Consider the following 24,214-nt stretch of genomic DNA (forward strand, 5'->3'; position numbering starts at 1 on the left):
GACATGGATGATGGCAGATTGCCGATAAGTCGAGGCTGAGAGTTTCTTGCAGCTCTAATTATTTCTCCGGCAGTCTCCTCCTGTCCCCTCACTGGCCAGAGCTAAGCTGTCATCAGCCATCAGCCTGCCTACCCTGCGCTGCCCCATGAATCGCCGAACCTTTACCTTTCACCCTTTCCCGCAAAGCAGCATGCACATCACCCTTACCTTTCTTTGCCTGGACCCGAGTGGTTTTCCTCGGGCACTCAATAATCTGTCCCAGACATCATGCCCCTTGGTCAAACAGCTGGTCAATCCACATCCCACCCCAAAGCCACATCAGAGTGTAGCCACATGCTGGCTGGCTGCAAGTCAGTCACTCACCTCATCTGCTCACTCACCCTCGCCCTGATGAGGTCCTCCTGTCCTGCTCCTGCTCCTGCTCCTGCTTTCCCATATGGATCATTCCTTCCCCCCGGCTCCGAGCACTTGCCCTCGCAGCAGCAGCAGCAGTGCTCGTTTCTGCTGCTCGTCTCTTCTGCCCAGGCGTATGTAGGTAGTAGAAATTATTAGTCGCTTGTCTTCCGTAGTCCCAAAATGCCAATCCCGCCAGTCCATCAATCTTTTTTATGAGGCCCCAAACACCCTCCATATTTCGTCTTCCACGCACTTCCCTCTTTCTAACCCAACAACCTCACACTTCCCCAATACTGCAGAACGATATCTTCATCGATATCTTCTGGCCCGCCATCGATCACGACCCCTAATTACGTGCATAAGAATCCGTTACATTGACTGCTTTCGTGCGCCCTGCCTTTGGCCCGTTACCTGCCTCGACTTGTCCACTACTGCCAGATTTCGAATTTCGCGTCGTCGTGTCAGTTTTGAAGCTATTCACACCTCGTGGTGACACTCCGTTTGTCGTCACGTTTCAACCTCTCCCAAGCACAACGCAGGTACAGCTTCGACTGCACGATTCGATACTTCTCGCAGGTCTCTCCCATACGCGTCAGGGAAAATCGGATGCTGAAGCTCCATCGAAATTGAAGTCATTATGGCGACTTCTGAGCGGGTTCGCAACCAGGACGGGGCTCGAGGAGTTTCACCAGGCAGCTCGGCCAGTGGACTTTCGTCACCGCCACGATCAAGTCCGGAGGCTGGATCACCGTCTGCGCAATTTGCCAACGATTCTCATGCCGGCCAGAATAACAATAATGCCATGAGCAGCAGCATCACGGTCAATCCGGCTGGAGGTTTGCCAAACTCGGTAGAGAAGCCGCCTCGGAAGAAGCCCGGCAGGAAACCCGGATTTGGTGCCAACAAGCCGAAAATCAACGCAGACAGCTCTGCAACCAACACCGATGCCCCCAAAGTCAGAAAAACTCGCAAACCCAGAGATCCAAATGCACCGACTGTGAGACGAAGAAAGAATGCAAGTCTCGAAAATTCTACGCCAGCCGAGATCCAACCTGCGGTGGCTCCAGGACCACCCCGCCAACCACCCTACGTCGAAGCGAGCCAGAACTTTCATGTTCCTTCCCCAGTCGCAACTGCCTCCACGTCCCAAAAAGGCAAAAATGAAGACATTCCGAACTCCACCCAAAGACCTATCCAGTCTTTCTTCAATTCTGCACCACCGCCACCACCTCCACAACAAATCCAACCCCAACAATCCCAACCGCAGCAACAACAGCAGCAGCCTACCATGCGTACCAGCGGTCAAAACTATGATCCTATTCGATCGAACTACGATCCCGTGCGCGAGACGGTTATTAGTCACAACCCCTACAGCAACTCACAAGGTTCTCCGAGTCATCCACATTCGATGAATCGAGCCAGTGCATCGCCTTCAATCTCCAGTCTGGTTGATCCTCCAAACCAAGCTTTGGCGTCGCCGTCCATTGCAACTCAGTCATTCTTCAACCAGCAGCAACAGGCCAGACTGCATCGAGATGAGGGTCACACATCTGTTCCACCATCTCCTACCGTGAATAGACTGGCTCCTGCGGTACCCATCGAGAATGGCCATTCTAAGCCACCCACCCCTGCATCGATGCAACGCAAGAATTCTGAGCATATGGCATCTGCTCCTGGCCCATCAACGATCTCCAAAAAGGCTCCTGGTCCTGGAAGTACAGCCACCTCATCGGCTGCTGCCTCACCAAAACCGCCCAAGCACAAGGAGCCAAAGGGTGATATCTTTCCAGCCCCACCTCCGCTTCCTGGCTCTGGCCTTATGCAAATTGGTGGCGGTGGACCAAATGATGGCACAGAATATAGTGCACCTACGGTTATTCTTAAGATTCCAATGAATGGAGAGGTCAACAAGTACATCAACTTCACTCGCTTGGCCGAAGAACAATACGGTTGGGACGCTCTTCATCCTAGACTTGCGGCTCAGCGTGACCGACTTGCTAGAGTTGCTGCTGCAGGTGCTGCTTTGGAGCGAAATGGCTCAAACAAAGATAGCGGTGACGAGATGTCACTCGATTCAGAGGGCGAAGGTGACAATAGCAACATCGAGATGGGAGGTATGAGCGATGGTCGCACGGGTACAGACGGTGGAGCGAAGAAGATCCCTCGTAAGAGGAAGATGAAAGAGGATGAATATGACAAGGATGATGGATTCGTCGACGATTCTGAGCTTCTTTGGGAGGAGCAAGCTGCTGCGGCCAATGATGGCTTCTTTGTATATTCTGGCCCTCTTGTACCAGAGGGTGAGAAGCCAGCACTTGAATCCAGGTATGTGGAATCACTCATCCTTTTCAAGTCATTGACTAACATAAAACAGAGGCGATGGTCCTCCAAAGCGCGGCCGTGGACGTGGCAGCCGTGGTGGATCTTCTCGATCTTCTGGTCGTGGTGGCACTACTGCTGCTCAAGAAGCAAGAGCTAGACAAGGCCTGCCACTATCAGGACCTGGTTCTAGAGGCGGTTCTACTACGCGAAAACCCCGAATCACCAAGGCCGATCGAGCTCGTATGGAGCAAGAGAAACTTGATAGAGAGAAGATGGGATCCATGGCTTCGATGCCTAGTAACTACGGTGGTATGGCTCAATTGGCCAGTGCTCCTGTTCTAGGAAGCACACCTATGGTCTTCAATCAATGAGGCATTTCCGAGATATACTTTGGATTTGGGTTGTGAAAATATTGTTCTGTAAGACTTATCGGCGTTTTGAGGGGAAAGACAAATCACACAGTTTATGCAGCCATTGGAGCCGAGGCGCCCAATGAAATGTACAAAAATAATTGCTTTTGCTGCATTGCGAGGAAGGGGTCCTGTACAGATTCAGAAGCATCAAAATGGAAATTGCTTTGCCATAATAATTGCCGAGTTTCTTGCTGTGAAAATGAGTGAGATATTGTGAATTTGCATCCAGAAACATCAGAAATACAAAAGATAACATGGCATTAATTGACGGCGAAGAATACCTCCAACCTTCAAGTGAATCACTCAATACAACTTTTCAACCTGTAAATTCGCCTATCAATTTCCTCCTATGAGCACACTACAGTACTAAAATCCATCACCCCTCTGCACGCCGCTTTTACCCCACCTCCAGACTCACAAAAGCAGCCTCCTCCACCCGTCACCTCCAAGCTCCCAAAAATCCAAAGCTTTCAAAAAGGTCATTCCCCACTTCCTGGAAATCCACACCTTGCAGAACGCCCATCTCGCAATGGCAACCTCGGAGAAGAAGAAAGAGAGGCCGAGTGCTCTGAGATCCATTATTGCGGGGAGTACGGCTGGTGCGGTGGAAATTGGTTCGTTTTGCCCTTGCCCCTCTACCTACCTAGTTTTGAGAGTGATGGGATAGATGAATGAATGAATGAGTGCTAATTTGATGGGGATAGCTATTACTTATCCTGCTGAGTGTATGTTCATCCTATTCCAGAAGAGGGGGCCTTGGGGAAAGTGAAGTTTGAATTTAGAGGAGAGGGAAATACTGATTGATGAACGAACGATAGTTGCAAAGACCAGAACGCAATTAAACCGCAACCTCGCGGACTCGGCGAAGCTTCCCTGGCCGCCGTTTGGGAAGGCGTGGTATGCGGGCTGCACGACGCTGATTATTGGGAATTCGCTGAAGGCTGGGATTCGTATGTCGAGCTGCCTCTCTCTGGACTAGAGGGGGCATGGATGGCTAATGGGTTCACAGGATTCGTGGCGTTCGATCAGTATAAAGCGCTGTTGCAAGATGCGGATGGGAAGATCTCGGGGCCTAGGACGGTGATTGCTGGGTTTGGGGCCGGGGTTACGGAGTCGTTACTGGCTGTTACGCCGTTTGAGAGTATTAAGACGACTTTGTACGATTTTTGTTTCAGTATTTTCTACAAGGGAAAGGCTAATGGGAATAGGATCGATGACCGAAAATCGGGCAAGCCACGAATGCGAGGGTTTCTTCATGCGGTTCCGATTATAGCTCGAGAACGAGGACTCCGCGGTTTCTTCCAGGGTTTTGTGCCTACGACTGCGAGACAGGCAGCTAATTCCGCTACGAGATTCGGATCTTATACTTTCCTTCGACAGTTGGCACAATCGTATACTGCGCCGGGGGAAAAGCTAGGAACGCTGTCTACGTTTGGGATTGGGGGTGTTGCGGGACTCATCACGGTTTATGTGACGCAACCGCTGGATACGGTGAAGACGCGGATGCAGAGTATTGAGGCTAGGCATCTTTACAAGAATAGCTTTGCTTGTGCGGCGCTGATAGCGAAGAATGAGGGGATATTGACGTTCTGGAGTGGTGCGTTGCCGAGGTTGGTGAGGTTGATGCTTAGTGGGGGGATTGTATTCACGATGTATGAGAAGAGTATTGAGTTGATGGATAGGTTGGATCCGGAGAAGAAGTACATATGATCGCTCTGGGGCTGGGGATTGGGATATGCATAGAGATATGGGTGCATACAGCATGGAGTTTCGGAGTTGAGAGATAGGGACCAATAGAGTCTAGTTGTTTTACACTTCTTCAATTTGTCTGCCTGGACGCCGGTGTTTGTATGGGTACAGTAAAAGTACATATTGTAGTTCGTGAATCATTGAAATCGTAGAAATCCTTTCCATCTGTTCGTCATGCTGCCCCACCAACTCCTCTCTGGTGCTTCTTGAAGCTCCTTCATCAAGTCCTCGAAGTGAGTCGGATTGCTCGCAGGTCTCATCAAAGAGCCATCGATCGGGTACTATTGCTCATATTGTGTCAGTACATTGTCTTGACTTTAGTCCTCCTTTGTGGATGTACCTTCCGACTATATCGATTCTCCAACAAAGAATATATTGCGTTTGCTTGCTCCAATTCCATCTTCTCATCTATGGCACTATTCGCTACTGCTTGTGCAGCATTGGGAGTATTGGGTGAAGAGGCGGGGATGAATCTCCTGTCTAGACGTTTTCGCATTACATCTTGAAATTGGCAGTCGGGTCTCAAGTTGTCTTTTGGCCATCGAGAAAGTGCTCGAATATAATGCTTGTATGCTATCTTTTCGTCATTGTCAGCGTTGTACAAGGACAATTGATTGCAGAGTAATGTTCGCATACCGATTTGGACATCGTGATTCACTTTGGGATTTATTTTCAGCAAACGGTTCATCCGCTCTCAAAATAAATATTCGTGCGAGATTCACGATCCCAGATGTTGACGCATGCATAACTTTCGAACAGGGGTACGATTTCTCCATTGACGCCTAGCGCTGCGGTACAGTATTCCACACCAACCCAACATAGCCTCCTAAAACCGAAGCGTCCGACCCCGTCTATCCACGACATTCGGAGGCGTCTCCTGATTACCACACCCACCACCTACGCTCATTCAATTCCCTCCCCTTCCTTCTCTTCTCTTATTTCAGGCTCGTCTTCGAGTCGACAGCGACTGCTTTTCTTTGTTCCTGTACGCACTCCCACGATGAGCTCGCAACGTTATGAAAGGGTACGTACACCTCCGGCCAAGCCTCGCCACGCAAGCAGGATTCACAACGCCGATGGAAGACATCCTAATAATTATCACCAGGTATCTGCGAACGATACAGAATCTCCTATAAGTCCTACGATACCCAACTCGCCGCCTCCGTCTTTCCGGTCCCGCGCTTCTTCACCGACTTCGAGACATAATGACGCTACGGTTGATCAGAATCTAGCGGATACCTTTGATGCCGATGGGTCTGATAGCGACGAGGAGAATGATGGAGATGACAGACAGAGATTAATGAGGGGGACTTCCTCTTCGTCGTCGGTGGAACAAGAGAGTGCTCAACCGGAGTCGACGACTCAGCCGCCTAGACCGATAATTGAGCGACGGCCAACACATTTACCGGTCTTCTCACAACCTACTCAACCAACGGGCAGAGTGTATGGCGGAGGGTCAGCATCAGATGGGGTCTTTGCAAACCTCAGTGCGAAGCCAGAGACTGGAGAAAAGCAAGAGGAACACCCACCTGTGAGATACCCCTAATTTATTTTGAGATAAGCGCCAACTAACCTATCTTCTAGACATACGAACAGGCTGCAGCAGATGCCGCACCACCTTACTGGGAAACCACTATTCTCGCACCAGGTCTGGGCGGTCCAGATGAAGTCTACGTCGAGGGTCTCCCCGTTGGATCCGTATTCTCCTTCATCTGGAACGGCATGATTTCAATGTCATTCCAACTCGTTGGTTTCCTTCTCACCTACCTCCTACATACTACACACGCAGCCAAGAATGGCTCTCGTGCCGGTCTTGGTATCACTCTTGTTCAATACGGATTCTACATGAAGGGCTCAGGGGGTGGGATGTCTCCACCCGCAAATGGACAAGATCCGAACTACACGCAACCTCCGAACCCAGATAGTCACGATTTCGACCCGAACCAGGTCAACCAAGCTGCTGCTGCTCAAGGAATGGATTCGGGATCTGGTGGGTGGAGTGATGTCGCTAGTAACGAATGGCTTGCATACATCCTCATGATCGTCGGCTGGTTCATCTTGATCCGAGCAGTGAGCGATTTCCTGAAAGCACGGAGGCACGAACAATTAGTACTCCAGAGCCCGGACAGAGGGCTACCTGTTCCTATAATCGCTACTGGAGAAGAACCCGAGACGGCTGTCTGATGGAATGGAATGGCATCGGGGCTAAGCAAATATCGATAGTGTGTGGCGTTCATATGGGATGGAGGTGCTTGTTTGTTGCCTAGGCTTGGACAGCGGGGAAATTCGGCGTTGCTGCTGCTGCTGCTGCTGCTGCTTCTGTTGCATGGAATGATGAAATGTTCAGAGGAGACCACAAATCACATCTTCGTTTTGATTTCTCTGGTCTGTGTTTCGCTGTGGTACATATTGTTGTACATTGTGGTCTCGTAATATATTCTACATTTCAGAATCAACCCCCTCCCATTCTCTCCTTATTCTCCGTAGTGTTGACAACTTTCTGGCAAATATTTACTTATCAGTCAGCCCCAGAACTGAGAAAGGATTTCGGGGCTTTTATCTCGAGGTTGCGGATGCTCACTTCGGTTGCTAAGTCGTTTTGGAATTCTGTGAGGAGAGGTGTGTCAGTTAAGTGAGAGGAGGAGGGGAGGAATACGGGTCAAGTTACTAGATGCTACTGGGGTGGGTGCTGAGTGCGAAGGTATGTGAGTGGTGCTTGCGGGGATTGCGAGGTCGATGGAGGAAAGCTTGTGTCGCCGAGGAGATCTGGGGTGGTTGTTCCTTTGACATAGCGAGAAGAGGTGGAAGGAAACTTCACCTCTTAGTGTGGATATTTTTGTATTGGGGGATATTATGATGGGTTGAATAGCTTCTTCTTGCTTCTTCTTTAGTTGTTCCTTTAGCTTATTCTCTTGAACTTTCTAGCACTTGGTTCCTCTGATTCAGAAAAAATATTCTTCATTTTCTCAGCTTCGGGTTTGATGCGCTGATGGCGCGATATGCGCTACATGCGCTACATGCGCAATTTGCGCGATTCGCGCTGTTCGCGCTGTAAGCGGGACAACTGCCTCCCTCACTCGAGGATTAGATGGAGTTGACTGAGGTTTGGACTGAGGTTGGAAGGGAATGTTGCCGATAACGATAAAGGCTGTTGTGAATTGGTAATTTGTCAGTGTGAGATGGGGAGAAGTAGGGGAAGGGTAGGGGGATTCTGGAGAGAGTGGTGGTGAGGAGAGTGAGGGATTCTTTTTAGTGTTGAGGTGGTGGGTATCTTGATTATTGACTTGAAATGATATCTAGACGATAATTCAGGAATAAAAGCAGTTTAAAATATCAATATTTCAAAGAGTGACGATGAACAAAGGTTAAATAGAAGCTTCAGATCAAGAAAAGCAAGTCCTCTTATCTGCTCTCATAACTTTGTTCTTCATCTCATAGGATGTGATAACAAGCAAGAATTGAAACGGCTGGACCTATCATATTCAGTGGGAAATATGGTATCAGATGATGATTCTTGCCAGGGAGTTTAAGGAGTGGAGAGCTTGGGATAGGGAGCTTGGAAATCTTAGGTCATGGCTTGGCAGGCGGGAAATTTTGGGGACAAAACCACTGAGAAGACACCATAGCGAAGGTCCTTAAACTTAATACCGAAGTATGGCTGAAATGGTCTGTTCTTCGGAGACGAGAGTCAGCTGCTTTGATGAAGATGGTATAGGTGCTAGCTAACGGACTCTAAGTTGATATAGACAAGGAGTATTTTCTGACACTCTCAATGCTAGGATAAGGACATGGAAATGAGCTTTGTAGTAGCTTGTAGCAATAGTTGTTCTAGGACTTCAACGCATTTAGGTTCTCAAGTTCGGTTTGACTTCTCGAGAAATAAGCGAGGTGAAAGGAGGTAAGCGAGAATCCACTCTTATTCTTCACTTGATCAATTTAGCAGCATGTAACACTTTCTCGTGCTTTCAATAGATAGTGATCTGAGTAATTTGTCTGAACACTCTGAAGAATTCTCAAGCAAGCCATTACATTGGTTATTCCGTCAGTATTTCATTGCCATGCACATGTCGCCTTGAGCAACATGAGAATAAGAGAGTCGAATCAGAGTTTCAACTACAGATCTGCTTCAGAAACATGTTCCCCTAGAAAGAAGTGGATGCCCCTTACGAAAACGAGAAGGGTGGCCGGCTGCATCTACTTCTATTTGTTCTAAGAACGCCTTGAAACCCTTCTCTGGATCCGCATACGCGCACTCCTCGTTATCGTGATGATGGAATGAGCAACTGTCCAGAAGGAATGGAGATTTTTCAGACATAGACTCCGAGTTCTTGGCCCTGAATAATGTGATCATATCCATCCTCAAGTCTTCGACGGTTTCCATGACCTTAGCCATATCATACATCGAAAAGTCTTCATCGTCCTCCTTGTATAGTGCGTGAATGTAGACTCGACACATCCATGCGCGAAGCAGGGAAGCTTCTCTCGTGTTGTTGTACGCAAACTCCACCAGACAGGCCGAAGGGAGGAACTCGTGAATACGGCAGATTCTGATGATGGAGGAGATGACGCAATTCATCAAATGGTCGTTGAAAATCTTCTCTCCGAAGGCATAGAGCTCAATGCGTTGACGAAGCAGAGCCTGGTTTTTCGTGGTCTGTTTATCCAGGTGTTTGAGATCATCTCCATACAGCCACTTCAAGAAGAGACTGAAAGTAGTTGGGGAATCTTCTGGCATGTGGATGGTACGCTCGATAGCTTCCTTGTACTTTCCGTCGAGCATGCTGCGGAAGTATCCGGACTTCGTGGAGAGAAGCTTCTCATGGACTCGGAAATGGATAGGCTTAGGTCCAACGAAGATATCGATCATGTCGAGGCCAAGTTCGCTGGTAGTTTATTAGCACAGGGCAATATGGTTTCAAAACTAGGGGACTTACTTCTCAAACTCAGGAGCTTCATCTTTAGCGAAGATAAAGGTCAGGTCGATGCTACTTTCGCTGGTAGTTTGTTAGCACAGTGCAATATGGCTTTCGGAAGTAGGAGACTTACTCCACTAATTCAGGAGCTTCTTCTTCAACGGAAACACCTTGATTATCTCCAGCCTGCTTGATATATTCTTAGTCCTGGTCTCGATCTTGATCTGAAATCGAAAGATTTTAGCTTACCTCTGAGCCGAACGCGGGGACTGAAGAATCCTCTTCCACTCCCGGACTGATCTGCGATTATTAATGATAAAATTCCCACAAGTTGCAGCTATTCTAGACGTACCAGGTCGCGGTTATCGGGATCCATCTTGTCGATCTGTGGAGATGTTGTGGAAGGGAGGAAGGAAAGATTGAAGGTCGCGATCGGTAAAGCAATCGTGAGATATGAACAGGAATATCTGTAAACCCGGTTGCCGATGCTAAGGAAAGAACACTAGCCATTCTTTAAGTTATTGAATAATCGATAAGAAGTGGATGTCTGAGGTCTTCTGTAGTTACTTTCATCTCCTGTTACTTTCCTTCATCTGTACGCCGATTCACGCTTTGCATGTCTTACGATATGAACAGGAACATGTGTAACGCAGGTATCGGGTTCTAGGAAGCCAACGCTGCTCATTTCGTAGCTACTGAATTTATAGACAAGATGTGGATGTCCAATGCCGTTAGTTAACTCTTTTTTTCTCTCCCGCCTCTTTCCTTTTTGTGCACACCGATTTGTGCTTTACAAGTCTAGCAAATTGGGTCATACAAAACAGATACAGAGTGAAAGACAAGATATAACTATAATACAAGGTACACACATTGAGGTTCCACCGTGTTTCTCACTCTACTCATGAGAGCTTTAGACAACGAAAGACTAGCCATCTCAAGAATTCTTCGCCATTCAGTCCCTATGCTTTTAACTGTTGCATGAAAGATAGCATTACTCATATCAAACTAAACCGGCAACATGAGAGAGTCTAAGGTTACATACTTGAAATATGCCTAGGTCATAGGAGAAGTAGCAGACACGGTTCTCAAGATGGAAGGACAAAGATTAATCATTTTTGATAAAGATGACCATGCAGATGTTCATGACGACACAGTACGTCCGATCTGGAGTGATGTTCAACGTATCCATGGGCTTCATCTCCTTTCCCTACAAAGGCCATGGGAGTTCGTTTCTCTCATATCATGCTTCAAAATCACACTAGTGATTCAAGCTTGCAGAGTATACCTGCAGCTCAAAGACTACAAGTGCAAAATTGTGACTTTAATGACGAGTACGAAAACTAGCTGAAAGACAAAGCCCATTGGCATGTTCTTTTTGCTACTCATAAATGTCAAAAAAGAAGCAGCACATCATCTGTCGTCCATCATTCAGGGGGAAGCTCTTCTAAGCGACAAGGCTGCAGATTGCCACCCCCGCCTCAACCCCACTTTAAAAGATAAACACTCATATAACTTCACACACTCACCACACGCAAACAAATACCAAACTCTTCAAAACTTCTCCAATAAAAGAACCCAAATTATCAAACAACACAAATAAACAATCCACCACACTGAATTCCCTACGAAATCTAATCCGCGCCTTCAGCGCCCCAACCCTCACCATGGCGTGGCGCTGCTCAGGAGCCACCAACGCAGAATTAATCCAAAACCTCTTCGCCGCCTCCCTAATCACCAGCCCCGCCGTAAAAGAAGCCATGATGAAGGTATCCCTCCTTCCATCTCTCCCCTTCTCCCAAACAAACACTAACTAAAACCACCCCCCCAGGTCGACCGCGCCCACTACTGCCCCGTCCCCTCCCACGCCTACGAAGACTCCCCCCAATCCATCGGCCACGCCGCCACCATCTCCGCACCACACATGCACGCCCACGCCGCGGAATCCCTCCTCCCCTTCCTCTCGCGGCCCAACGCGCGGATCCTAGACATCGGGTCCGGGTCCGGGTACCTAACCGCTGTTCTCGCCGAGCTTGTTTCCGGACCAAACAGCCGTGTCGTGGGACTGGAGCATATCCCGCAACTAAGAGATATGGCGGAGACGAATATGCGCAAGGGCGAGAGGGGGACGGAGATGTTGGAGAAAGGGAAGGTGAGGTTCGTGGTGGGGGATGGGAGGAAGGGGTTTAATGATGAGGGAGGGGAGGGCTGGGATGCGATCCATGTGGGAGCGGCGGCTGTGGAGGTGCATGGGGAGTTGGTGGAGCAGTTGAGGTGTCCCGGGCGGATATTCATTCCGGTTGAGGATGAGAGGGGGGAGCAGTTTGTGTGGACGGTGGATAAGGATGTGGAGGGGACGGTTACGAAGAAGAGGTTGTTTGGGGTTAGGTATGTGCCTTTGACGGATGCTCCGAGGCCGTGAGAGGGAGAGGAATGGGACGGACACTTTTGGATGTCATGGAGAGTGGAATTAGCGTTGATTTTGCATTTTCAGGTCTCGATCTTTAGGACGAGTGGCGCGCACCATATACCATATTGATTTTCCAGAATGTCCCAATTTGTATACTTCAAGAACCTGACTCCAAAGATTTTCCATACCAATTTTTCTCCTAATCCCGCTATTATATGCTGTACCTGTACCAAGGTGGGTATTCCCCTGAAATTCTGCTCGCGATATCAAAACTCCGAGGAGTAGTAACGTTGATGTGGTTCGGGTGGTTCGTGTGTTACATCCCAATCTGTGGGAAAGTCATTAGTCCTTTTCTAGCCTCCGTGTAAATCTCATCTCTGAACAATCACCAAGGATTTAAAAGAAAATGGTATTGATACTTACTCCAATCATTTGTCTCGTCCCTCGGAACATCGACCAGACTCCACGCCCTTCTCCTAGTCTCAACACCTATTGGTATGCTACCCGGGACAAATATCCTCCTAAAACTAAAAAACTCACTTTCCGACGATTTCAAAGTGATATAAGTAAAGTTTGAAGGTAAGTTCTGGAAGTGCATGAAATCCTCATGAGCAGAGAAGAGAGTAGATGCTAGGGAAGATGCAACAGATTTGGGGACGGGGCAGTCGAATCGAAGGAGTAGGCGACGGAGACAAGGGAGATTGACGAGGCTGGTGCGGAGGAGGGCCTGTGTGGTGTTAGCATGGTGGAACGATGATATGAGAGATGGGAGATTTGAGAACGACGATCTTCTGGCAATGAGTGCCTGAAAGTCAATTCGACATTGCAGTAGTGTATTGTTGCCAGCTTGTGTTGGACATCATACGATATCCTCGAGCTGAAGATTGGAATAACATGAATCTGTACGAAGCTGGTGTTTGAAGATGTGCTTACCCATTGTCTGTGTTCTACTGGTCCAATCAAACCATAAACAGTTCCATTAGGACCTACTGTCAGAAACAAAGATAACTCTTCCAACTTCGCATACGTCCTGTCATTCTCTTGAAAACGGAACAGACTTTCGAGGGCCGATGGCATCTCTAGATGCATTTTGACCCAATCCGTCCCGAGCGTTTTGAGTAATGCTAGTCCCGGCTCGACCGGCATCATTTGATATTGTGGACCAAGATGGAGTTTCCGTGCTTGGGAATGAGTACGACGAATTTGAATCTCGACAAGATTGCTTGAAGAAGAGTGTAACGTCTGTATTATATCCGAGATGTCATCGTTGAGAATGTCGACAACCAAACGTCTCAGGCTTGTACATGGGTAGAAGGCCTCTGAATCTATTGTGAAGGTGGTGTGCACACCATCACCGTTAATCAATTGTAGGACTTGCAGCTTCTCCAATCTTGTGAGAGGCGAAATATCACGGATCGCCTGCTCGACTGGAAGTGGTGACCCCGGAAGTCCTCCAAGTCCTAGACATAGTTCCTCTAGCTCTAGCTGAGACTCGTCTGCCACTCTCAACTTCTGCATCTCATCGATGATTTCCTTAATAAGGAGCTTGTTGTTGGTACCGTCGCCAAGTCCAGGCATTCCGAATCTCATGATGAAGTCACACATGTGCATACCTAAACCAAGGATCTTGAGTTGGGGTGAGGCAATTAGAACTCTTGCAATATCGCGCGCTAACCGGCTCATGGGATCACAAAGACCGAAGAGTTTGAGGGACCTTAGATTCTGGAAGTAAGGGAGGTCGGGCCAAGTAAACTGGTTTTGGACTGGGTCTTGATGGCTCATGGGAGATGTATTGATATCAATGACGTGAAGTTCAAGGTCTCTGAGGGTCCTGGTCGGCAAGAGGTTGAGCGCTGAGCAGACGTAAGGCGCCTTTGTGTCATTGAAGCTGTTTCCACGTCAGTGAACGAATCTGTTCGAAAGATTCTGCTAGAAACTCCTTGACAGTAGTTCATCTCCACATGGCCAAACGACAAGAGACTAGAAAAGAGATTTCCCTAGAAATTAGAAGACTGTAGTTCATTATTGTACTTTCAGCCAAACCAACATATGGATTCTGGCCGCGAAAGACGATATCTTTCCAATGTTGCGACATCTTATTCCTGGGAACCATGAGGTCATACACGTTGAGAGATATCTGTCAAAGGAACTTGCACCTTACTTACTCGGCTGAGAAAGACACAATATTTGACATGGATGAGAGGTATCTCGACATAATAATATCGTTCCCCGTGTGAACAGAGATCTCAAAATGCTTCGTAAAGAGAAATCGATCGTTGAGATAAGCAATTCTCAGTCTTCTCAAGGCCCGCGTTGGATCGTGTTCAGATTTTTCATCCGGGTTAGGTGGACCTGTGCGAAGATTCAAGTGTTTATACAGGTACGGCGTAAATATTCGATAGAACTCCTTCGAGACAAGACAGCAATTTGCTATCGTTGATGGTGACGAAATGAATTGTGCCGAGTGAAGATAGATTTCTGGTAGTAGTTCTGGTGCCATCTTGGACCCGAGTTCGCAGAAGGAAAAAGAGTACCGTTGGTGCACGAAGACTGATTATTTCGACTTGCTTCAGAGGAGCAGAACGAGGCTAGGGCTGACTGGTTGCTTGGGTCTCAATCGATCGACCAGAGCCTTGTTCAAATCTGGGGTGACCGATGCGGCACAGCACCAGAATGGGCCTGTAATCGGAAATGGATGCTCATGTAATGATAGAGAGGATCATGCTGAATGGCAGTATGACCCAGAAATGAGGTATGTGTAAAGTGAAGAAGAGAGAAGAAAATCGCGAGCACATTGAAATTCTATGCAAGCACGACCCAGATAGGCATGCTAACCGAGGAGAGTTGGAATTGATTAAGGCAGTTTACAATTCTGCAGGATGCGACGACAACAGAGTCGACCCAGAAAGAACAAAACATCGATGCGAACAACGCGAACACAAGATTCTCAGCAAATTTCCGATGGGCCAGGAGTCTACTGCTCAGGCCGCGACAACGGTACCCTATCTGCTTTTTCCTGGGGCGCCTACGCAATAATATCGAGCGAGTAAGCAAGCAAGCAAACGACGGCAACTTGCGATCCAAAGTCGAACGATGGAGGCTTTAATAGCATGAATGATCCTGGGTATTTTCCGTGGCGGAAGTCTGCTTCCCACATTTTTCATTTGCACGATGGCCAGACCCTGGTGGCGACTCTCGCGGGCCATCCGGAAATCGGGCTTTTCAGAATCCCATGCGCGGTCAGATGGGATTTTGAGCTGAGCTGTGTGTCACCAAGTCTAGACCGGACGAAAAGATCTCGAAGGACTTCCGTCAGAGGGACAAGCCTGGGGTCAACATTATTGTCTGCTTGGAATCTTTGTTTTGCATGTGGTTATCTTTGTTATTCCTACCTTGGCCTTGGAATCTCCAAAGTTGGAAATCTCTCTATCGTTTCATTGATGCTAGACATGATACAGGCCGTCCTTTCTACCTGCTCCTCGAAAGCACGGGAACTCTTGATGCTTTCGTGAAAAGTCCCATTCACGTTGCGCAATATATTCGGCTTTCGGGCCAACGTAGTTCCCGAGGTAGCTCCTTCGGGACTTCGATGAGTGGAACCAGGAGCGCTGCTCCTCCGATCTCACCCACTCCCACATCATCTCAGATTAATTCTCATCCCCCGACTCCCACGTCACTTCTTGGATTTCCACCTTCTTCATAGGGACATAAGATGGATAATTACTCTCAGCCCCCACAAGAACCGCAAAACCTACTGTAGTAGCTGGGTGTTTCATGAAGCTAAGAACGGAATCTAGCAACCATCAGAACCAACGACGTAGTGCTTGTTCGAGGGGGCCGGCCGCACACGAATACGAATCATGTGAACTGACATAAGCGTGCCATTCATTGTCCAATTCTGATGCGACTGGCCATCCACCGATTCCTACCGGTCGGTGGAGTTGGTGAAACTTTGGCGCAGATCTTTGGGTGTACTGTATTCTGCCACCGACTTACGGTAAAAGACCTCGGATGGACTTTGAATCAGTTGGCAATGTCAAAAGATATCCGTTTTTATTCTCTTGAACAGCAGGGGATGCTGCACAGCTTGGGCTCCGAATTGGAAAAGCCTGTTACCCAAACCTGTACTTACCCCTTCTCAGGTAGGTCTCGGGGTCTTGAACCTAATTGCTACCACAGCTCTTATAGCCAGCTGCACGCTTGAGCCAGTCAGTGGAAAAAGAAGGTGACCGGGAAGGGGACCCCGGGTGAAGAGGAGGAGGGATGTTGGAATTACTTTCACGATCCGGGGGTGCTCGCGAATCTGGCCAAATCAACGCTAGGATCTGAGTTTCTTCTGTCAGTGCATGTGCAGCCCCAATAAATTTCCCTCCCTTCCCCGTCGGAAGGACTGGCCCATCGATCGACAAGAGCCAGAGAGGAGAATCTGCTTAACTCTAATGTGGCTGACGAGTGACACTGTGTCGGAGAGAAAGCGATTAATAATACCTCCTCAAACAACATATTCGCCACTGACGTTCGCTCGCATTCGTGTTCTTGTCGAGAAGAGTTGGAGAAGAGGAGCGGAGAAGGTACCTAGGTAGTTAGTTGATACCCTGGTGATAGGTTCAACCAGCCATCGGTGGGAAGTGTCCTCCCCGTGGGTTTTGTCTCTCGTTTAATTTGACCGTCACTCGAAGAAGAGTGGGCGGCAGATGAGAGGGGCTGTTTTGGTCATCGCTATTTCTTAGCAACAGCAGCAGTGTGCGAGAAGAGGTGACGGGTATCCTTGGGTAGTTTCTACAGTAGCTGGGAATTCGGGAATTGTGCTCTGATCCGGGCTCGCCCAAAAATCAAACTCTATATCATCAGCCATGTACCTTCGTTCTGCGTGGGGAGTGAGTGAGTGAGTGGTTGCTCTTTCCTCTTTGCCTCCTTATCTGCCAAGTATTACTACCTACCCCTCCCAAGCTCAGCGACGATTTCGTCTTCTTCTTGCTCCTCCCTACTTTCTGGACCTTATCTATTTGGCCAATTCTGGCTCCGTATTATTTATCTCGCAAAAGAAAAGAAAAGAAAAGAAAAGAAAGTCTCCTCGAAGATACGACCTTCGAAACCCCCCTTGCCAGTCTTGCTCGCTTGTGTGTTCTTCGATCGCTGGCCTTCGCAGCAAGCATCTCAACATCGACCGCGCTATCGCCGCTCAGTTTTCGCCGACAGCCCACAACCACCACATCTCCAACCTCCGCTCTGTTCTGTGTGCACCGCATCCTGCTGCACCTGCACCGCTCTGCACGTCAAACCAATTGACTCCGAGCGGGGTCTCTCTCTCATTGACCTGCCATTCTTGAGCGACGACGAATGCGTCTCCGGGGAATTTCCCGCAAATAGTAACTAACTAGTATTGTTATCTCATCTTTGGGACTTTTCGCTGCTCGCTTCTACAACACTCCAGCTTTCTTCATTTTCTGGTAACCCGGCCGCACCGCTAGATTTAACGGTGCAGAGTTCTAGTCTACTCTGCTCTCATCCTTATAACATTCGAACCCCCTGCATTCTTATTTGTTCGACACAATCTCGAACCAATTCGATTCGAGGTGCGAAAGTCGCAGTACCAGCTGCCAGCCATGCCTAAGGATACCAGACGCAGTCCACCACGGACATTTCTCCCACCAACAAAGCCGATGAAGGTACGTATCCCATTGCTAGATAGCGATTGGCAATACTGATACCCTTTATAGACGGAGCGAACGCACGAAGAAAATCAAGAACGTGCTTATGTCGCTGCGTCGAGGAGGAGCGACAGAAGTCTAGAAGCGAGAGTCGAGTCTGCTCACAGAGCTTCCGAGATACACAAGAAACGAACGGGTCGCGGTTTCAAAATCACGGTCGAAGGTGTTGCGAACGAGGAGATGTACGAGGAAGAAGATGATTTGCCTCCGAAGTACCGAAACGTTACTCACCATTTCCCCATGGATCGCAATGGCGAATTCAATGAGAGATTGGGTGCCTACCTAGCAAGCAACGTCGCTCTACGAACCCTCGTCGCACAGTCTATGGAAGCTTCGGAGCAACACCCATCTGGATTTGCCGCCAACCATTCGCAGATACCGAATCAAGGTCCAGCGCAAATGCAAATGCATATGCAACAGACCAACCACAACCAGAATATGTATCAAGCTCAACATGGGGCGATGTACAGACATCAACCATATCCTGCCGCCCGGCCAGTACGACCGCAAAGCTTCACTTCTGTGTCTCATAATCGGTCTGCATCTTTCCAGGCTACAGAGCCGTTCAAACCTTCCGACCATCGAAGGATGTCGATGCCAGCAGCTGTACCTTCAGCTGCGGGGTCCCCTATGCAAGTTCCTACACCAAACTCCATACACAGTGTCAACTCTACGCCACCTCAAAAGCCTGCCACGTTCTCTCGCCAATCTTCCGGATATGGACAGCAACCGCCAACGCCTCAACAATCACAATTTCAACCACCGCCGCCACCAGCGTTCAGCACGGATCCATATCATCCCAATTACTCTCCATTCACAGCTCAATTGCCAGCCAACGCTCAAGGTCTTCTAGGCTCCACACTTGATCTCAACAACCCACATCATCAGCTGATGATGGCTGGAAGCGGTAACCTAGCTAGCAGTTATTACGATTTCGGTCCTCAGTCGCAATCTCAACCACAACCAAATTTCAATACTTCTGTCGGGCAGCAAACTCACCCCACTCTAGATGGTTTGTCATCGACTCTCGCCCAATCTGCATTGGACATGCAGTTTGATGCAGATAATGGGCAGCCCCAATCGTTCTTCAACGACGCCTATACGGAGAATCTCGTTGAAACCCCAGGAGAAACTCTGGATTGGAATAAGTATCTGACATCAGATTACTTCGACTGCCCAGGTGGTTCGCAGAACTCTCAGCAGTAAGGCAGCTTCTTACCAAGAGAAACATATTTTCACCAGCGACACCATATCCTTGGTCGCTTGTCTCATCCTACACTTAATGGTTCGCTTGTACAAAACCCTATACATTTTCCACTCTTTCTTTCGGGTCGGGTTCGAGGCGTTGGTCAATGTCACGCACACATCGGAGTCTTTGGTCTGGATTTCGGGTTTGGGAATATCCTATGAGGGACACATTAGAAAGGAGACATTGCATCGGGTGGGCGCATCTTTTAGGGTGCATAGCAATGATTCTCAGTGATGAGACAAAGGTTCTTCGGCTTTCACGTTGAACAGAATATCTGCACTTGAAAGAAAGTGACAGATCGCCTTGGTATTTTCTCAGAGGCAAATACGAGTACACATATTTTCCCTTTTGGTTCTTTCTTTTCCTTTGGGTTCGGGTCCTTCAAAGTGGCGTTCTAGTCGACTTCGTCTGTTTCTTGTTTGCAAAGTTTCGAATCAGCAAAGCATTACGGCCGAGGCGTGTACAGGAAGGTTTCAGCGTCGTCGCAGTATATCAATAGCGACGTAGCTCGCTCCGCGGTTTGATTTGTATACCTTAAAAGTAATAAATAGACACGTTCTGCTTAATGCAGGACTTTTCTGGCAAGAATGTTTCGTCTCAATGACTGAGAGTTGCACTGTCATTACTATGAACTGCGTGAACTTGAATGTGAACCGCACTTGTGCCTTAAACGACGAACTTGAATGGTAGGGACATTCAAATTCTCTGAATGTCCGGCATTAATCAATCTCACTTTTGCTGTCGAGAGACGCTGAAGCCTCAACCCACATTTTGGCATTCAATTTAACTATTATCCGATTTGTGCTTCTAGTTAAATTTACGGGGCTTTATATTTAAACTGCTACTCCTCAATCTCCAATTTCAACAACACTCGTTATCCAAGCAAAGGAGGACGAACAGCCAACAAGCTATCTACCTTGATACTACAGTACACATATTCTCCACGAATTGGACCAGCCAAATCCCCTCGACGCCCCTCACCTACCGAAGCTTGCAGCTGGACTGTATTCGCTGTCTACGCTTCGCAATGTTTGGATTAATTGCACTTTCCACTCCTCCTCTAAATGTCTCTCATCAGGACCGGACTTTCGAAGGGGGAAAACGTGCGTAACCATAATATACAATCACTGACGTTGAATGTGTCTGATCTCCGTGGTGTTGAGTACCTAGTATTCCCACTCCATTTCCTTGGAAATGTTTTGTGGTATCACAAGACGTAAGAACTTGACATTGCGGGTGGAGTAGCGTGAAAGCAAGTATATTCTTGGCACAGCAAGCTAAACACAGAGCTCTTTAGCCTGTGTTGTAGCTCCTGGCTGGGCTAGGTACGCCAAAGTCGTTCATCTTGTTACTATCAGAAATCAGGTGATGGATTGAATGCGAACCTTCTGGAGGTGAACAGCTTTTTCTGGTTTATATTTACTTTTCTTGGATAAGAAACAGCGAGTCCAGCGAGTCCATTGGATCTGATGGTGGGTTTAGACGGTATACCTGGTTCCAGGTGAGGCCAGGGCATGAAGCAGAGCAAGAGCAGGCTTGGCTTGGATCTGACGTGTAGTTTCGATTTTGACTTACAAAAGGTTATGGCGTGCTCAGGTTGAACCGATGCTCAGTCTGGCTAGCGACCTCATCAATGGGTACTGTCAAGCCTTGGCGAAGTTGAGACAAGAGAATGACTCCGAAAAGCAGCAGCGGACTCGGAAGTGGCCTCGAGCTATGAGTGTCATATTCTTAGCAAATTCGTTTGGAATTGCCAGACGTTTTAGCTTGGCGGATGGGTGGAAACTGGTCGTTAGAAAAAACTCAGAAGGGTGGTATTAGTCTCTGCCCAGATTTCTGTAGGAGAGGCATTTTTGCTGTGGTGCTTGGCATTGCGGTGGGCGTGAGAGGTACGAAAAGTACCGGTAGCGTCATGCAAATATGCTCAATTTGAGGTGCCAAGTGAAAGAACTATCATTAGTGTTGAGTTGAGATAGAGAGACGAACCAGAATCCGTGCCCTATGGCAGGTCAGTAGCCATTCGACAATTGAAGGCTAAACCAGCTTCGTCTAGCTGGTTGGGGATTGCCGACAGGGCTGGGCAAGGCTGTAGAAAGCTTCTAGCAGTTTGCCAATAAAAGTCGGTCCCATTCTCGAGGACTAAGGGTTTTCAATCTGTTGAGAGGACTGGCCTTTAGCCTTACTCATCATAGTTATCTTCGCCTAGCTTACACTGTTGCTGGCCAGAGAGAAGCGAGTTTTAGAGAGGTCCATAATTGCAGGAACGCTTGGTGAAAACTTGCCTTGGTAGTTCACCTTGGAACTACTTTTGGGCGTGCTAGAACGTTTCTTTAAGCCTACGAAACCAGAAATGACAGCGTGCTCTTGGTCCGAGCATCGAACGATTCTGTGTATCTTGCCTTGACTATGATGTGGATCGGTTTGGAACTGCTGCAAGACAAGAATTCGGATGGCCATTATTGTGGTGGAGAAAATAGGTAGTCTTGAATGGTCAATCAATACCTCCACCTCCCGAGATAATTCCAACTGTTGCCAGTATCGATGGCTGCTGGAGGACAACTCGTCGTTGTGTGTTTGTGCGTGTGCCGGCGCCTACTTGGCCATACTAGGTCCGGGCGGATGCATAGGAGATCCACAAAAGCTCCACAGGGCTGAAGGAAGTTCTAGCCATGTCATCGTAGAACCGAAGCGCTGAACGGCATTGCGGAGTAAGTGTATCGGAGAAAGCAATAATCGCGGCACTTCACCACTCTCAAGAGCCGTCCTTGGAGCTCATTTATGACCAGAAGGAAGAAGTTTGCAAAGCGGAGTAACAATAAAGTGGACTCCACAAAGTCAGCGAGACATCTAACCAAAATTGGTCCTTGGTGGATATCCAGACGTGGGTAGAGATATTTGCTAAATGACCGAAGGTAAGTCGGTGAAAGTAAAAGACGAGAGTAACTCTATACTGAGGTGCTTGCAAAACACATCATGTAGTTCCGTGTGGAAGGTGATGAGAATTGAAGACATCCATCTCGGAATTCTGGATCGGATTGGCTTAGGAAATTGAGGTGAATGCGTCAAGTTTCGGAGATAGTAGCTCGAGACCCTTTTAGGTCAGTCTCGGCCGGCAGAGGGCAGGAGCTATCAAGATGTGGATGGTGTTCTCGCTATAAGCTAGCGTCACCAAACTCTGGGGAAGGAGGTACCGGTGCTTGATAGCTCCTCAGCAATTTTGTCTCTGCCATCCATTCAGCACCAAGAATATATTGTTGAGAATGCACACAAGGTGACGGTCGACAAAATTCGGAACGTACCGACCTATGCCACTAGAAACTTCTAGGTCAGGTTCCTGCCACTGTGATTGCATACGTTCTCTGCAAACGTCATGCTGCTCAGATGAAGCGTGAATTGTTCACTGGAGAGCTTAGACTGGCTTGTGAGCTATTATTCTGCTCGACTTACTAATTATACCCAATGAAAAATGGGCTGATTCCGATTTGACTGGGCATCAATCCGATTCTTATCAAATACACAAAAAAACAAACAGAGATGCTTGGCAAGAGTCCACACTTGATCACTATCTTGTAAAAAAGATTGATTTCCATGTAGACCCGCATTTTATGGTTTGAATACGTTGAGAATGGTCAGAACTTCAGAATAACTAGATCCAAAGCAACAAAACACCAATATATGGCCTAGCCGTTCACAGCCTCGTTGACTTGACTGCGAGCCGAGAAGAGCAATGTGTATGGTGCGGGGCTTCCGATCCCATCAGCACCATAAATACAATGCAGAACTTGCAGGACTTTCTGCAAATATTTCTCCTTGTAATAATAACATGTATCGATACGACGGCCATCTTCACTCACAGTGGTTGGTAGGTAAGACGCCTCCCGTATCATGATTTTGATGCAGTGGTATTATCACTGGAAGGAACTCCAGCCGGTTTTCTTGAACTATAAACAGTCTTCAATGTACAATGTGCTAAAGGACCAATGAAAAAGTCGTGCATTATCTGTATGGTGCATCTGCTCTTGCCGCTGCTGCCAATTCTGGCTCCCACTTATCACCTTGAAACAGAGGTTAGTATTTCATGGAAATAGCGTCGTAACCGGATTGGGGACCCTACCATTCGCAAGTAATTTTTCCTTGTTGTATAACAGCTCTTCCCTAGTCTCTGTCGCATATTCGGCATTGGGTGACTCGACAATGGCATCAACCGGACAGCTTTCCTGACAGAAGCCGCAATAGATGCATTTGGTCATGTCGATATCGTATCGGGTTGTTCTTCGACTACCATCCTCACGCTCCTCTGCTTCAATTGTGATGGCCTGCGCTGGGCAGATCTATTCTCTGTGAGCCGAGCATTCACTCTTCTAACGTCTTTGCACTTACAGCTTCACAGAGCTTGCAGGCAATACAACGCTCCTCGCCGGAAGGATATCTTCGCAAAGCATGTTCACCTCGGAAACGTGGAGAGATTGGACCCTAACAGATATGAGCATTCGCCACGCCACCATTGCTCATGAATATCAGATATACCTTCTCAAATGGATAGTAGATGGTGTACCTGCATGGAATTAGGACTCTGCAATGCCAACTAGAAGTTCAATGGCTCGACTTACGGAGGTCTGAAGAATTGTTCCAGCACAACATACATTCCCCGGGCCATCTCGGTCAACAAGAAGTACTTTCCAGCCTTATCCAACGAAGATTCCTTGCTCTCATCCCATCTCTCAGGCTTTGGTAACCGGAAACCTGGTGGTGGCGGTCCAGAGGGAGTGGCGTATGCTCGAAGAGTACTTGTCGAGAAAGCTGCCAGCGAACTTGTCGTCGGCGCGAAAGGTCGTACGGAGTTCGTGAGCCTCGCAGCTGGGCGGCCTCGAGCCACGAGCATCGTCAAGTGCTTCGCAGATGCCATGATGTTGTTGCTCGTGGCAATTTCGTTGAAGAGGGGTGGATATGGAGGTCTGAAGGCCGAACTGCTAACGAACATGGGGACAAAAGTCCGTGCGTTCAGGCTGTAGAACCTCGAAATTAAAACTCTTCACATTAGGACTAAACTATCA

General features: G+C 48.1%; 10 protein-coding genes across 10 annotated transcripts; 5 read left to right on the forward strand and 5 right to left on the reverse strand.

The window, feature by feature from the left end:
- Positions 1–587: 587 nt before the first annotated feature.
- Positions 588–3,287, forward strand: LY89DRAFT_723253 (HPC2-domain-containing protein). The gene is made up of 2 exons (XM_018218799.1): positions 588–2,721; positions 2,771–3,287. Exons 1-2 carry the CDS (start codon positions 1,034–1,036, stop codon positions 3,087–3,089), a joined length of 2,007 nt encoding a protein of 668 aa, XP_018065002.1. The 5' UTR covers positions 588–1,033; the 3' UTR covers positions 3,090–3,287.
- Positions 3,288–3,594: 307 nt separating this feature from the next.
- LY89DRAFT_689307 (mitochondrial tricarboxylate transporter-like protein) lies at positions 3,595–4,974 on the forward strand. The gene is made up of 5 exons (XM_018215882.1): positions 3,595–3,745; positions 3,836–3,856; positions 3,950–4,081; positions 4,141–4,288; positions 4,340–4,974. The coding sequence occupies exons 1-5, from the start codon at positions 3,661–3,663 to the stop codon at positions 4,839–4,841; spliced, it is 888 nt and encodes a 295-aa protein (XP_018065003.1). The 5' UTR covers positions 3,595–3,660; the 3' UTR covers positions 4,842–4,974.
- Positions 4,930–5,704, reverse strand: LY89DRAFT_247911 (uncharacterized protein). The gene is made up of 3 exons (XM_018206161.1): positions 5,517–5,704; positions 5,221–5,457; positions 4,930–5,161 (listed from the first exon to the last, which is right to left on the reverse strand). The coding sequence occupies exons 1-3, from the start codon at positions 5,526–5,528 to the stop codon at positions 5,018–5,020; spliced, it is 393 nt and encodes a 130-aa protein (XP_018065004.1). The 5' UTR covers positions 5,529–5,704; the 3' UTR covers positions 4,930–5,017.
- A 476-nt stretch (positions 5,705–6,180) lies between these two features.
- LY89DRAFT_596049 (putative metal homeostatis protein BSD2) lies at positions 6,181–7,064 on the forward strand (the record flags this gene model as incomplete). The annotated part of the gene is made up of 2 exons (XM_018209893.1): positions 6,181–6,411; positions 6,465–7,064. 2 exons carry the CDS (start codon positions 6,181–6,183, stop codon positions 7,062–7,064), a joined length of 831 nt encoding a protein of 276 aa, XP_018065005.1.
- A 1,942-nt stretch (positions 7,065–9,006) lies between these two features.
- LY89DRAFT_759536 (uncharacterized protein) lies at positions 9,007–10,192 on the reverse strand (the record flags this gene model as incomplete). Its single annotated transcript, XM_018221463.1, has 5 exons — positions 10,146–10,192; positions 10,043–10,093; positions 9,927–9,979; positions 9,815–9,874; positions 9,007–9,763 (listed from the first exon to the last, which is right to left on the reverse strand). Exons 1-5 carry the CDS (start codon positions 10,167–10,169, stop codon positions 9,007–9,009), a joined length of 945 nt encoding a protein of 314 aa, XP_018065006.1. The 5' UTR covers positions 10,170–10,192.
- A 1,120-nt stretch (positions 10,193–11,312) lies between these two features.
- LY89DRAFT_689311 (protein-L-isoaspartate O-methyltransferase) lies at positions 11,313–12,383 on the forward strand. Its single transcript, XM_018215883.1, has 2 exons — positions 11,313–11,559; positions 11,622–12,383. The coding sequence occupies exons 1-2, from the start codon at positions 11,458–11,460 to the stop codon at positions 12,210–12,212; spliced, it is 693 nt and encodes a 230-aa protein (XP_018065007.1). The 5' UTR covers positions 11,313–11,457; the 3' UTR covers positions 12,213–12,383.
- On the reverse strand, positions 12,254–14,066 carry LY89DRAFT_248170 (uncharacterized protein). The gene is made up of 3 exons (XM_018206164.1): positions 13,134–14,066; positions 12,624–12,927; positions 12,254–12,528 (listed from the first exon to the last, which is right to left on the reverse strand). The coding sequence occupies exons 1-3, from the start codon at positions 13,980–13,982 to the stop codon at positions 12,467–12,469; spliced, it is 1,215 nt and encodes a 404-aa protein (XP_018065008.1). The 5' UTR covers positions 13,983–14,066; the 3' UTR covers positions 12,254–12,466.
- On the reverse strand, positions 14,067–15,005 carry LY89DRAFT_248086 (uncharacterized protein). Its single transcript, XM_018206163.1, has 2 exons — positions 14,366–15,005; positions 14,067–14,302 (listed from the first exon to the last, which is right to left on the reverse strand). The coding sequence occupies exons 1-2, from the start codon at positions 14,698–14,700 to the stop codon at positions 14,152–14,154; spliced, it is 486 nt and encodes a 161-aa protein (XP_018065009.1). The 5' UTR covers positions 14,701–15,005; the 3' UTR covers positions 14,067–14,151.
- Positions 15,006–17,628: 2,623 nt separating this feature from the next.
- Positions 17,629–19,375, forward strand: LY89DRAFT_248016 (uncharacterized protein). Its single transcript, XM_018206162.1, has 2 exons — positions 17,629–17,869; positions 17,921–19,375. Exons 1-2 carry the CDS (start codon positions 17,807–17,809, stop codon positions 19,115–19,117), a joined length of 1,260 nt encoding a protein of 419 aa, XP_018065010.1. The 5' UTR covers positions 17,629–17,806; the 3' UTR covers positions 19,118–19,375.
- Positions 19,376–22,768: 3,393 nt separating this feature from the next.
- LY89DRAFT_655400 (NADH-quinone oxidoreductase) lies at positions 22,769–24,128 on the reverse strand. Its single transcript, XM_018212340.1, has 5 exons — positions 23,771–24,128; positions 23,688–23,715; positions 23,541–23,633; positions 23,275–23,491; positions 22,769–23,215 (listed from the first exon to the last, which is right to left on the reverse strand). Exons 1-5 carry the CDS (start codon positions 24,064–24,066, stop codon positions 23,157–23,159), a joined length of 693 nt encoding a protein of 230 aa, XP_018065011.1. The 5' UTR covers positions 24,067–24,128; the 3' UTR covers positions 22,769–23,156.
- Between the last annotated feature and the right edge of the window lie 86 nt (positions 24,129–24,214).

Source organism: Mollisia scopiformis (assembly GCF_001500285.1).
Source record: "Mollisia scopiformis unplaced genomic scaffold LY89scaffold_25, whole genome shotgun sequence".
Taxonomy (NCBI): domain Eukaryota; kingdom Fungi; phylum Ascomycota; class Leotiomycetes; order Helotiales; family Mollisiaceae; genus Mollisia; species Mollisia scopiformis.

Excerpts from the sequence above, each read along its gene's own strand:
- LY89DRAFT_723253 (XM_018218799.1), top strand. The coding sequence starts at position 1,034 with ATGGCGACTTCTGAGCGGGTTCGCAACCAGGACGGGGCTCGAGGAGTT. Across the intron at positions 2,722-2,770 it reads AAGCCAGCACTTGAATCCAG|AGGCGATGGTCCTCCAAAGC; the intron begins GTATGTGGAATC and ends AACATAAAACAG.
- LY89DRAFT_689307 (XM_018215882.1), top strand. The coding sequence starts at position 3,661 with ATGGCAACCTCGGAGAAGAAGAAAGAGAGGCCGAGTGCTCTGAGATCC. Across the intron at positions 3,746-3,835 it reads GGCTGGTGCGGTGGAAATTG|CTATTACTTATCCTGCTGAG; the intron begins GTTCGTTTTGCC and ends TGATGGGGATAG. Across the intron at positions 4,082-4,140 it reads TTCGCTGAAGGCTGGGATTC|GATTCGTGGCGTTCGATCAG; the intron begins GTATGTCGAGCT and ends ATGGGTTCACAG.
- LY89DRAFT_247911 (XM_018206161.1), bottom strand. Across the intron at positions 5,162-5,220 it reads AGAATCGATATAGTCGGAAG|TACCCGATCGATGGCTCTTT; the intron begins GTACATCCACAA and ends TATGAGCAATAG.
- LY89DRAFT_689311 (XM_018215883.1), top strand. The coding sequence starts at position 11,458 with ATGGCGTGGCGCTGCTCAGGAGCCACCAACGCAGAATTAATCCAAAAC. Across the intron at positions 11,560-11,621 it reads TAAAAGAAGCCATGATGAAG|GTCGACCGCGCCCACTACTG; the intron begins GTATCCCTCCTT and ends CCACCCCCCCAG.
- LY89DRAFT_248170 (XM_018206164.1), bottom strand. The coding sequence starts at position 13,982 with ATGAGCCATCAAGACCCAGTCCAAAACCAGTTTACTTGGCCCGACCTC. Across the intron at positions 12,928-13,133 it reads CAGTAGAACACAGACAATGG|GCCCTCCTCCGCACCAGCCT; the intron begins GTAAGCACATCT and ends AACACCACACAG. Across the intron at positions 12,529-12,623 it reads GGACGAGACAAATGATTGGA|ATTGGGATGTAACACACGAA; the intron begins GTAAGTATCAAT and ends ACTTTCCCACAG.
- LY89DRAFT_248086 (XM_018206163.1), bottom strand. The coding sequence starts at position 14,700 with ATGGCACCAGAACTACTACCAGAAATCTATCTTCACTCGGCACAATTC. Across the intron at positions 14,303-14,365 it reads ATTGTGTCTTTCTCAGCCGA|GAATAAGATGTCGCAACATT; the intron begins GTAAGTAAGGTG and ends CATGGTTCCCAG.
- LY89DRAFT_248016 (XM_018206162.1), top strand. The coding sequence starts at position 17,807 with ATGCCTAAGGATACCAGACGCAGTCCACCACGGACATTTCTCCCACCA. Across the intron at positions 17,870-17,920 it reads CACCAACAAAGCCGATGAAG|ACGGAGCGAACGCACGAAGA; the intron begins GTACGTATCCCA and ends TACCCTTTATAG.
- LY89DRAFT_655400 (XM_018212340.1), bottom strand. The coding sequence starts at position 24,066 with ATGGCATCTGCGAAGCACTTGACGATGCTCGTGGCTCGAGGCCGCCCA. Across the intron at positions 23,634-23,687 it reads TCTACTATCCATTTGAGAAG|GGTCCAATCTCTCCACGTTT; the intron begins GTATATCTGATA and ends CATATCTGTTAG. Across the intron at positions 23,492-23,540 it reads CCTGCAAGCTCTGTGAAGCT|ATCTGCCCAGCGCAGGCCAT; the intron begins GTAAGTGCAAAG and ends CACAGAGAATAG.